Consider the following 12,581-nt stretch of genomic DNA (forward strand, 5'->3'; position numbering starts at 1 on the left):
TTCTAGGGCTGCGTCTCGTGGTAGTACTGATTTATGGATGGTTATGATTTATCTTCTAAATCTACATTTATATGTTGCGACATCGCATATTCGATATAGCGTTCAAGTTGCTCGAGTGCGAAGATATTACAATTCAATAGAGTTTTATAAAAGAGTTAAAAAGGGTGACACTACGGTGTGACTTGGGGTGACACCACGATATCCGTACCGGGTGTCCATGCTAGCTACGCTAATGTCACATTATATAAGATTTGTTTAGAAGCAACTTATTTAAATGGGGCCCCAATTTAAATTTTGTCTAGGGCCCGCTAGAGGCTTAATCCAGCGCTGACTGTTGTTGTAAATTTTACCAGACAATATAGGCCTAATCAAAGGATTAGCTGCATTGTTCCTTTTCTGTTTAACTCTATGGGAGATAATTTACTTTTTAATGGTTAGCTGCATAGAAGAATGGTGGAATAATTGTCAAATATTTTTGAGAGAGATTTTTGCAATCTCCCCTAAGTCACACAGTCACGTAGTTTGAGCAATTGACAGAAGTTATTGGGTTATAGCTCTGAATTGACAAGTTAGTTTAGTAACAAGTGAATGAAGAAGATAGAGGTAGAGTAAATGGATACCTAAATTTAAGAGCAGTCTGATTTACAAGTGCAATGAATTTGTAAAGGAATTTAATGAAAACATCTTTCAAACATCCCACATGAAAGATTGTGTTTATTATCTATATGGATTACATTGCTTCAGTGTGTGTTTGTGTCTGTTACATTATTTTATATACAACTAGTAGCCTGGGACGCCCCCTAGTGAGCGTTCTAGACATACCTAGACAGATATAAACAGTGCGATCAATGGCTTATATTATTAGATCATATTTATTTTATTTAATTGTTACAATTTTTATTTGAAATTTTGATAGCCTTGTACTTTTGATTATAGAAATAAAAATAATAATTTTATTCATGTAACTGATATTATTTTTATGAATTTCCTGACTTACTGTAAATTTTAAAATATTTTGCTGCTATATTAAAATGAGCTATATAAAATTTCAGTTTATATGATTTTTATGTCATATAAACATATCTTTTCATATCTTCTGCACAAACTTTTACACATTTATTTTTATCATAAAACATTGTAAAATAACATCATTAATACCTTAATTCTCTAGTACAAAACAATAATAAAATTGATTAATGTTTTTGATCTAATACTAAGATTTTTATCAAGTCAATTAATGTTCCAATATTCAGAATGCAGATTGAACAGTGACATATTACAAAACTAAGAAGAAAAATTTTTAAATAAATAATTACTGTGAAATTTCGTGCCTGCAATATACAGTAAACGTACAAGTAAAATTATTTTACGTTGGTAATTTAACAATCATTTTTCTGTTTAGCGATAATGTGACATAATGGTTTAGTGTGGACAATACGACAACATAATACACAAAGGAATGAATTTAAACCAATAAATACTCGTAACTTTTTTATAATGCTACCATTCAAAACTACATTTATGAACAATACAATCGTATATGATAAACATAATTTTGAACGGTAATGATTAAAATTTATTGATAAAAAGATTATCTTATAAGCATCAGAAATTTTAAACTTATACATTCTCACAAGATCTAAAGAGGCAATATCAATTCTTTCAAGATGAATGAAAACACAGATAAAAGAAACAGTACTAAAAAGTGGGATGAACATAAGTGAATAAGATAATTAGCACATCAGTAAATCTTAATGATACTAGTTACAGAAAAATAAGACAAGAAAAACTAACATTTTCTATAAAACCAAATATAATATATATATATATTATAATGAATAACTTAATTATTTAATAATACAATAGACCCTTGATTTAATAGACTAATCGAGGAAAAGGGTGTTTATTATTGCTAAAGTCTGTTAAATTGAATGTGTTCTAAAAAAATATATTAGTAATGAACTTAAAATGTTTGAGATATGTAAAAATGTTACTATAATGTGTAAGTATGAATAAAATAATTACATATTGTACTGTACATTGAGAAATTTATACTGATTTACTCATTGATTCAGCCTTTTGCCATGCTCTATTTGTGAATAAAAAGGTTTAAAATATTTCCTACAGGACAAATTTTTGTCTGTTAAATCAGAAGTACATTAAATCAGGGTCTGTTAAATAGAAGGTTTACTATAACAACAAAAAATTGTATTTATTATCTTTTAATTTAATTCTAAAGAATTAAAGAATAAAAATACACAAAAGAAGAAAAAATGAACCAAAGCAGATGCCACAACCTTATCTAACCTTGATCTAAATAATGTCACAAACATTTGAATTCATCCAAACATAATTACTATCAGCTGAATCAAAAACTAGATTAAAATTCAGTAGCAGATTAAGGTCTATTAGGGACCCTAGATACTGAAGATTGGTGCCTCTACATGATTTTATTACATCATAAACTAATAACATGTAATTGCTGCAACTAAATTTTGTTAGTCTATGATGTTATAAAATTATGGAAATATTAATAAATTATACACAATTGCAACAGTAAAATTGTTTTATTTTTACCAGTTTTGGACCCTGACAGTTAGGGTCATTGGCTTAGTGAACAATCTGGCACTGCATAGATGCATTCATGTGCCATTGAATAATGCTACAGAAAATATTGAACCAATGTACTTGACTAAAAACTATCCTGTCTAGATATGTTTAGCAGGTTAGTAACTGTGGGAGAGGTATTACTCAACCATGAAAAATAGAATTTAATGGATTTACTAAACTAAATTATTTCCCTAAACTATTCAATTTTATTTCATTGTTTGCACCCAGTAAGTTACTAAATTACTTGCCACTCAACTAAATAGCTGAATATACTGAATGAGCCTTAAGAGAAAGTCAAACAATTTAAGGAATAGACAAAATATGTCATTTATAAATAATTTTCAACAGAAAAAGAAAGCAGATAAACATATGTATTTTTGGGTAATTTTTTTTAATATGATGCAGGTAATTTTCCTCACCCATATTGGCATTGCTGCTAAGACATGAACTGACTTTAAATGTGCATTAGTAAAAACAATACACAAGCACTGTTCTAAGCTATGGTCTTTTCTAATGCATGTTCAGATTGAAAATTATTTAATATTTTAGATTTTACACAAATATTAATTTAATTAATGTAAAACCGATTTCTGCATTAGAGTTAAAAAATAATGTTATTTTTAATAAAATTAAATTCATTAAATAATAATATTTAATAAGTTGAAAAGTAAAAAAATCTGACTTTTATTTCTTCAAGTACATCTTGTTTTCATATAGACCTGAAAACATTCGAGATTGCAATTTTGTAAATTGTGTTCTAATAAAATATATTTTACTTTTAATTTTTATTTTCTAAGGAAGGAAATTGTTTATTTGTATTTTCTATTGTTAATGGTGTTAGTTTAATCAAACAGCTACAAACTGGATCATTTTTTAACTATAATTAATGTATTAAATACAGTAATTAGTTTAATTTAATCTGAAAATAATTTGGCATGTAGATGTTTGGCTATTAGAAGATTGAACTTTGGTTTGTTTGTATCTTATGCTGATTTAATTAAATTTTGTTATTAAGTAATATTGTATTGCATAAGTATTAGTATTATATAAATATCTATATGCTTTTTAAAATATTAAGTTTTATTATTTTGTTACTTTAAAAAGAGCTACAAAGTGTTTTGTTATTCAGAATTTATTTTATTTTCTGTAATGAAAGATATTCTTATTCTACTCTGTTTAGTGACAGTTCTGAATCATTATGTTAACTAAAATGTATAGTATTTTGATCATATGAATAAGGAAGTATAATGAAATAAAAATTAAAAATTATTATTTTTATATCGAAAACATTACATGTAAATTCACACAAATTTATTTAAATATTTGTTTTACTGCAGAAAAGGAGATGCAGAAGTTCTTGCAGAAATAAGAAACTTTGTTATGAGATATAACATTAAGCAAACAATGATAGCAGAAATGACAAAAATGAGTCAGGCTTATGTAAGTAGGTTTTTCCGTGGGGATATTCAAGATATGTCTGAACGCACAAAGAATACCTTTTACATTTGGTACCTGACATGTAAACATAATCCATGGAAACTAGGTAATATTCTTATCTTATCTAATATAATAATTTTTCTAATGTGTTTTTAAGTGACAAATTTTGCTTTTTTTCCTATATTAAAGCCCAATTGTGCCCTAATTCTGGTTTACGAAAAATGATGTCTGATACTGGAGATTTAATACCAATGAAACGTGAGAGATTTACTTTTAAAGCGCCTCATCTAGCTGTTTTAGAAAGATATTATGAAAAAGATCCATATCCAGATACGACAACTCGAGAACAGATTGTTGAGGAATGTAATAAAGCAGTAATTAGACAAGGTAAGTTTATAGTTAGTTCTCTAAGTGTAATGTGTTTATCAACAACCTCTTGTGTCTCTGGCACCATAACATTAAAATACGTTTTTGTGATATTAGGTCAAAGACATTAAAGGTCAAAAACATTAAAATACGTTTTTGTGATATTATGGTGATTACTTCTGATAACCAACTGTATTTACAGCAAGTAACTTTTTCATTCCTATTTCTGAATATCTTCAACTTCACAAATGTTCAGAATGTCTATTATATTATGTAAGATCAAACTAGTTTCAATTTCTCAATGGAACATAAATAGGATAAACAGTAATGCATTTAAAATAAACATAACTGAAAAATACAAAATCAAATAGAACATACATAGAATAAACATTATTTTTATATATATTAGATTCATTTTAAATATATTAAACTGAAATATATAAGAACCAGTAACCATTATAACATTATTTCTATAGCCAAGTCAACCACAAAACCTTCCAGAAAACCTTAATGTATGCTGTTCTCCTGTTCTCTTTATCCTCCTCTAGTAACTAACTGACATTAAATAACCTAGGTTATATGAGTCTAAGAGAGATGTCCATCTCCTGTCTAAAGCTATTGAATCTTGAGTATACCTGAACCATAACCTACTTTCCAAAAGTATAAAGCTATGTGTAAAGCGTTGTTCTACAACTCTGATCAACCTTGGGTCAGTCCAGCTTTTTTACAATTACCAGACTTTCAGTGGATCTTTCTTTTCCAACACCCATAGGGTCAAAGCTGTACCTATACTAACCAGCTTTATATAGAATCCCCATGTTCTTTCATATGTTGTCTTAGTGATCTGAAGGTTTACCTTACATAGTAATAATCATTACTAGCCTTGGTAAGTCTAATAATATATACTTCCAATATCTCCTCTTCTTTCACACTGTCCATATCTGATCTTAGCATCTGCATTACCATAGACATATGTTTAACACCTGATTATATGCTGCATAACCTAGCATTTGGTGTTATCAATAATTCCATCAACTTACCCTGGACCACATGCCTATCCTTATATGTTTCACTGTGCCAGTTTATGCTGAGAACCCATACTGAACCAACATTAGCTAGACAGGTCCTAATCAGCTCCATTAGTGAAAAATGATATTGCTTATTTATAAAACTTGCATTGAAAAGGGATGCTTATATAAACAAATAGAAGCTGATATTGAATGGAATGGAAACTGAACAATTTTTACATTAGATAATTTTATTCATCAAAGTACTCACTCTTGTAATGGTAGCACATTATAAAAAGCAATCCACTTTTTATTAATGTGGTTTCCAAGAATTGTGTTCCATTCATTATCTCTGCAAAATGAGAGAGGATTTATATCCCAAGCTTTATATTGATTGGTTCAGAATTTAATGAAATTTTGAGAGGTGAGTGATAATCTCTGTATACAAAATTCTGGAACATTCTTTCTCTGGAAGATAGTTTTATATATATATAATATATTATTAGAGAAAATATAAAAAATATATTATTTTTGATTCTTCTGTTAAACTTTAAAGTACACTTATGAAGAATCTAAAATGTATTGATACTTTACTCCTGGATTTTCTAAATTATTTGGGCTCTCTTACATGGCTAGTTTATATGACTGACAAAACAAGTACAGTATAACCTCTGAATAGCAGACACTGTTGGGATCGAGATGTTTGTCCATTATTTAGAGGTGTCTGCTATTCAGAGATACATTCTGGTGGCCATATTGAATTTTAACCTGGTCATTGTAAAGTGAAGAATACAATGGATTATTGATCATCAAATTTTCATTAGGAATGTGAAAATACCAAAAAGTATATGTAGCATATATATATATATACACACAGTACATTATTGAATATTTATCTTTTCAGCTGTAAAAATCCCATTTTAATTATTATAATTATATAGGATACTTTAATCAAATGGAACATAAAAACTACAACAAAACATAAGTGTTGATTAATTATTAATTCATCAAAAATTTCCTGAGTGGAAGTAACAAAAAAGAAAAATAAAACTGTCATTGTGAACAACTTTCTGGATGAAGGTCAGTTTAGGCAATGAGAGTTTCAATATTGAGTTAGGAAGGCAATTTGCCAGCTACTTCAAGGGGTAAAAAATGTATTCGGTATTCTAGAATTTTTAATGTCATTTATGATCTAAGTGACTAACAAAAATCAACATAGTGATTTGCGTACTTTGTAATTATCAAGTAGGAATTTTTTGATCATTTTTGCTTTTTTCAATAAATGATTTATTAAAATTTACTTCAGCCACCACAAAACTGTTAAGATCACAAATAACGTCATAATTGCAAGAAAGTGGAAGAGCTTCCTACACTTTAAAGTAGTTGGAAAATTGTCTTCATAACACAATATTTGAGCCTTCATCAAATAAATGCTGTCTTATCCTTAAAACTGTTTTTTTTCATTACTACTGTACTACAGTTCCTGTCAAATGAATGAATAACTTTGGAAAAGTTTATGGTTTCTTGGTACCATAAGCTTAATTTTAATAACATCAATATGTATGACAATAAATGGTGATTGATAACTTAACCAGATTAATCTTCTCTAACAGAAAGAATATTGTTCAGTTTTTATAACCTGCCCTCCTTCCCTATTCTTATTTTTAGTCAGTTTTATTCTATGCCTATGGTAAAAATTCATTGTCTGAAAAAGTATTTGAACTGATTCTTTATCTTAGTTTTAAAATATTTCTTATGTAATTAATTCTTTCAGAATATTGAAGGCGAGATTTTTTTTTGTAAGGTAGGTTATGGACAACGGCATCTGTTATTTAGAGTGTAGGTGAATATAATAGATTTCCTATTTGAAGGGTCTGGAAATTGTAAAACTGTTTGTTAAATAGAGGTGTCCATCATTCAGGAGTGTCCATTAATGGAGGTTTCACTGTATTTAGATTATTTACAATTTAAGTAAACTTTAGAAGTTTTTAAATTTTAATTTTGTGTGCAATTTATTCAAAAATGTCTTTGTGATTGCTTTTAATTTTTTAAATTTTATGACATTGTCTGTTGTTATAGAAATAATATGATATATTAAAATTTTAGATCGGCCTTTGTCAGAAAGAGAAAAAGTTACATTACCAGTCGTGAATAATTGGTTCAATAATCGAAGAAAGGAAGCTAAGAAACAATTGAGACAGCATCATGGTAAATGATTTTTGTTAGTTTCTTTATATTTACTATGTAATGTTCATATTCTTCTAATATAATCTAGTGTGAAATGGAGTTTGATTAGTTTATTAATCACATTATTTGGTTTGTTGGTTTACTATAGTTAAAACATGAATTCATTTTTGACAAAGTTGAAATCTTGTTTTATAATTTTACACCTGTTAATTCGTCATGTCACTAATAGGCCACAGTTAGAGCCTTTCATGATGATAAGAATCATGAAGTTCTATAAGAGAATCACCAATGGCAAGAATATACTGATAAATACCGTATTTGAAGAGCTTAAAAGACTAGCTGAGGTTAAAAGGAATTACACCAATAATTCGTACAATAAATTTAGTCTTATGCTGGCTAGATATGGGATATCACATATATTATTTAACAATACAGAAGCTGATTGGAACATCAGATTTACTACCTTAGTGGAAAATATCTTTAATAACTCAATCGATCAAGAAGTGAAAAATTACAAAATTCAAAATTTAATTTATTGACAACTTAACCTTTCCTCCTTCAAACAGTTATATTAATTTTCAAATCCCATTTAAGATGAAAAGGTTTTATATGCAGCTTAGATTGAACAGTTTTTATGTAGTGGTCAATGCAAATTATCTGAATATCAAGAATAGTCAATGTAGATGTGTCAGGATCAATTATCTATATACCATTTAATTTTCATATGTAAAGGATGTATAAATCTTAGAGGACAATTTGGTATTTTTACTTTGACTATGTATAAATCTATGGAAGAACTGTACCACAAATTATTTCAAATGGGTCCAACCATGATAACAAGAGTATATAACTTTTTTAACAGATATATTAAACTGTTAGAGTATCACAGTGGAAAAATAGAAAACAAGCCTCAAATTTTTTTTAACTCTTTCCTCCCCGTGGGCACTAAGAGGGACTCTTTTAGCAAGCCCATTATAGGATCAATGAGGCCACAATGGAGTAGCTGGGTGATGAGGGATATTCGGACAGACCACCATCGAAAAATCCCTGGAGATTTTTTGACCCGTCCAGATTTGATCCCAGGTTCCCCAGAGCAGTAGGCTGCCATCTTAACCGCTTGGCCATCCAGCTTCCTAACCTCAAGTCTATACTTATTGATTTAACACTGTGTACAAGTGTTACAGAAAATTTCCAACATCATAGGAAACTGTATTTTATCTCTGTTTAACTTTTGATTGTGGAGATTTAATTTAATGTATCCCCTTGTAGCTGGATAAATTCCAAAAAATGCTAATGAATTTGAATTTTACACTTGTTAATTTTATTATGATTATTATTATTTTGGTTATTTATTTATATGATTATTATTAAATAATTATTATTTGACAGTTATTTGATATTAATTTATCAAAATTTTATTTATTATAAGAGTTTTAATATATTTTTTAATTAGTTATATTTAATTAAAATTTAAGTTTATAAAAGACATTTATAATAATTTTTTTCATTGGAAATTCTCTCTTTATGTTGAGATTTACATGTTCACTTTTTTAGTTAACTTCAACAAAAAAAATTTTTTAATTTTTTATAATTAATGCTGTAAGAAAGACAGAAAAATGATGATAACATTAGAAATAAATATTTAAAAGGAATAATTTTTATATTTTTCTTTTCTATTATTTTAAAACAATGAACATTTTTTAGATATAACTGCTGTATTATTTTTAGTGAGTGAGTTTTTTTTCCCTTTATTGTCTTATTTGATGAATTTTTTTTATTTGTTGTAAATAAAGAATATAACAACATTGATACACCTTTCATATAACTTACTTAAGCATCTTAAGACAGACTATTTTTATATTAAAATTCTTTTATATTAGGCAATATAATTATAGTCACTTACTGTAATGAATTTATAACATGTTAGATTATCATAAAAAATTATTTAAAAGTTTGTTTTATAAAAATAGAAGTGAGAAAAATCCATGCTTAGAAATTAATTATGTTTTCATAATTATTATTCTGAATAAATTAGTTTTACAAAAAGTTTCAAGTCACATCATTTTGATATGAATATTTCACTAACTGAATATATGAATGAATCTTTACTATAATGTTTTGCAAAATGTTTGTTGTTGTTAAATAAGTATTTCAAAAAAACTTTGATTTGAATAAACCATTTGTTTATATTCTGTACTAAATTAGAGACTTTCTTTTGACTATATCACTATACTTAGTTATAAAAAATGCAGAACTGGATAAACTATTTGAATTATGATTGATTGCACCTGATATATTTACATTGTAGTTTAAATAGCATCTTTTAGACATAAAACATAAAGATTACAATTTTTCAATTATAATGTGGATGTCTGATACATATATTTATTTCTATAAAATATAAACTCTTTGAGTACAGTTTTCCAATTGATTAGGTATAATTTAAATGTAATTTATAAACATGATTTACATTATAACAATTTAATTGGTTACATTTCAATCCTGTGATATTTCAGGGAAAAAACAGAGCTTTTTCCTCTGGAAAACTCAGGAAAATTTTATTTTCAGAATCACTTGTCATTATGATGTATATTATTAAAAAAACATTTAAAATATAAATACAAAAATAATAATTTTGTTGATCTGATTTTTAAAAGTGCATTTTATACAAAATAGTTTTGAAGTTTTCAAATTCAAATAAAGGATCCAATATGATTAATTTAAAAACAAACAAAAGTGAATAAAGTTTGAATATTAAATAAAGTATAACTTATATTGGTACCATGTTTTCATGAATTGTCTGGCATGTAAATCCATCTAGGGAGACCATGAAATCATATATATATGTATGGTAAGAACTGGCATGCCAGTTTAGATGAGGTTATACGTCCCTCTCCAGAGGGCACGTGAAACTCACAGATGTCAGTTTTTATTCTAAAGTTGTGAAACTGTCAGCATTACATCAAAAATTATTATATATTATTTTCTGCATTTTGTCTTCTTTCTAATGATGTAAAATACTGCTGCAATGCTGAAAGTACTTTTTTATGTTTATTTTATTGTAATTTTATCCAGAAAACACAAAAATAAACATATCAAAATTCAGAATCTGTATGAATTATCTACATCCACTATGTATGAAATTTCAGAGGAAAGTGTTATCTTTCAGTTTCAGGGTAGACTGCCAGTGCAACCCACACTGACTAACTCCTATTACTAGCAATGTCAATAAGCCACTAATTATTTTATTGTACTCTGAAGAATGTTTTCTTTAACATTTATTTAACAACTAGATTTATTAGATCTGATTAATTTTATTTTTTATTTGCAGTTTAGCCAGCATGCCAGTAACCCCAGGGTTTCTGACATGCTGGTCTCCCTCAGTTATATTCTGCATGCTGGTCAATTCATGAAAATATGGTATATCAATAACATTTATGTAAGGATAGTCTTGCTATATTATTGTGAACAGTATGGCCACATCAAACAAAGACTTAAGAATAATATGATAGTTGTTGTTGAGTGTTTTTTTTTTTTTTTTTTTTTTGTTAATTGATAACTTTATAAGTTTTTTTTTCTTCATTTTTTTTGCATTTTCTTATTCATAGTTTTAATAAGCCTGATTAACATTATTTACAAATAATTTGTCAATGAATTAATTTGATACATGGTAAAATATTGTATTTGTTTTATCATTCATTATATAGAAGTGAATGAAAGAAGCAAGCAGAATGAGATATATTTTTCACTTTTTAAATTAACTACTATTTTTATATTACCTTTATACAGCTGCTGTCTTGGCTGCTGCAGCTGCTGTGATGCAACCGATGAATCAACCATCCACATCTATACCATCTATTCCTGCCACAACGTGGGCTTTACAATCTTCACAAATGCCTTTAAATGTTCCATCTCTTCATCCATCATCAATACATTCGCAATTTGATTTACCAAGTGATGAAGTAGAAAGTGAAAGTTCTCACGATTCTTCTGAACAGTTTAGCGGAGGTGATTTGATGAGTATTGATTTTGATGAGGGAAAAGATGTTATTAAACAAGAAACTTAGTTTATAAAGAAAATTTATATATATATAAAAAATATATATACAAATATATATATATATAGTATACATATATCTGTAAATGTGTGTTTGTGTGTGAATGTTGTGTATATATGTAAGTGCATTTAGATAATTAGAAAGATTATATTAATATTTTTTATTAATGAGATTAAAAAATAAAGACAGATAAAATATTTTAGCTATATTTTCACAAAACAACAAATATTTTTGTCTATAAAATGCTATTGTTTAAAAAGCATACTATTTTTATCAGCAGAGAAATTTTCATACATTGTCAAATGCATGCAATGTTAAAAAAATGATGTTAAGACATCTCCTTTGTACAGCTATTTTTTTGTAATTTTATATAAAAAAAATTTAAAAGTTTGTTATTTTTGACAAAAAATCATATCCATTTATATTTATACAAACATCTTGAAACTGAAAATTATTTTCTATACTTATAAATATATTTTTAGATAATGATAAATCTTTTTTGTAGAAATTAATAATGATGATAGAATTAAAATATAAATATATAAATATATATGTATACATACATATATATATATTCTCAAAAAATCAAAAGTATCTATAAAATTACAAAAATAAAATTTTATTCATATTTACTGTATCATTTATATTTAAGATTAATTGAATATTAGAAGAATGAGTATTTTTTGAGATACATTATAGATATGTTTCTTTTACTTTTTTAAAAATTATACATTTTTGTTATATATTTTCTATTAGAACTTACTTAGTTTTAATGTTAAGAAATATAGAAATATTTGAATTTGAAATTATTTAATATTAAATAATTTATTCAAATTAAATTTACAATTACATGTTGATGCCTATTATTATTTTTTAAATTACATTTGTGCAAGTGTATTTTAATAACATAAATTTG

General features: G+C 26.7%; 1 protein-coding gene across 1 annotated transcript in view; it reads left to right on the top strand.

The window, feature by feature from the left end:
• Positions 1 to 12,117, top strand: part of LOC136975112 (homeobox-containing protein 1-like) — a 30,530-nt gene extending 18,413 nt beyond the window's left edge. The window contains exons 3-6 of the mRNA XM_067270122.1: positions 3,948 to 4,153; positions 4,237 to 4,434; positions 7,527 to 7,628; positions 11,397 to 12,117. Coding sequence (XP_067126223.1) covers positions 3,948 to 4,153; positions 4,237 to 4,434; positions 7,527 to 7,628; positions 11,397 to 11,674 — 784 coding nt within the window. The 3' untranslated portion in view covers positions 11,675 to 12,117. The remainder of the gene's footprint in view (positions 1 to 3,947; positions 4,154 to 4,236; positions 4,435 to 7,526; positions 7,629 to 11,396) is intronic.
• The last annotated feature ends 464 nt before the right edge of the window (positions 12,118 to 12,581 follow it).

This window comes from Centruroides vittatus, unplaced genomic scaffold (assembly GCF_030686945.1).
Source record: "Centruroides vittatus isolate TY-2023 unplaced genomic scaffold, ASM3068694v2 contig_364, whole genome shotgun sequence".
NCBI lineage: Eukaryota > Metazoa > Arthropoda > Arachnida > Scorpiones > Buthidae > Centruroides > Centruroides vittatus.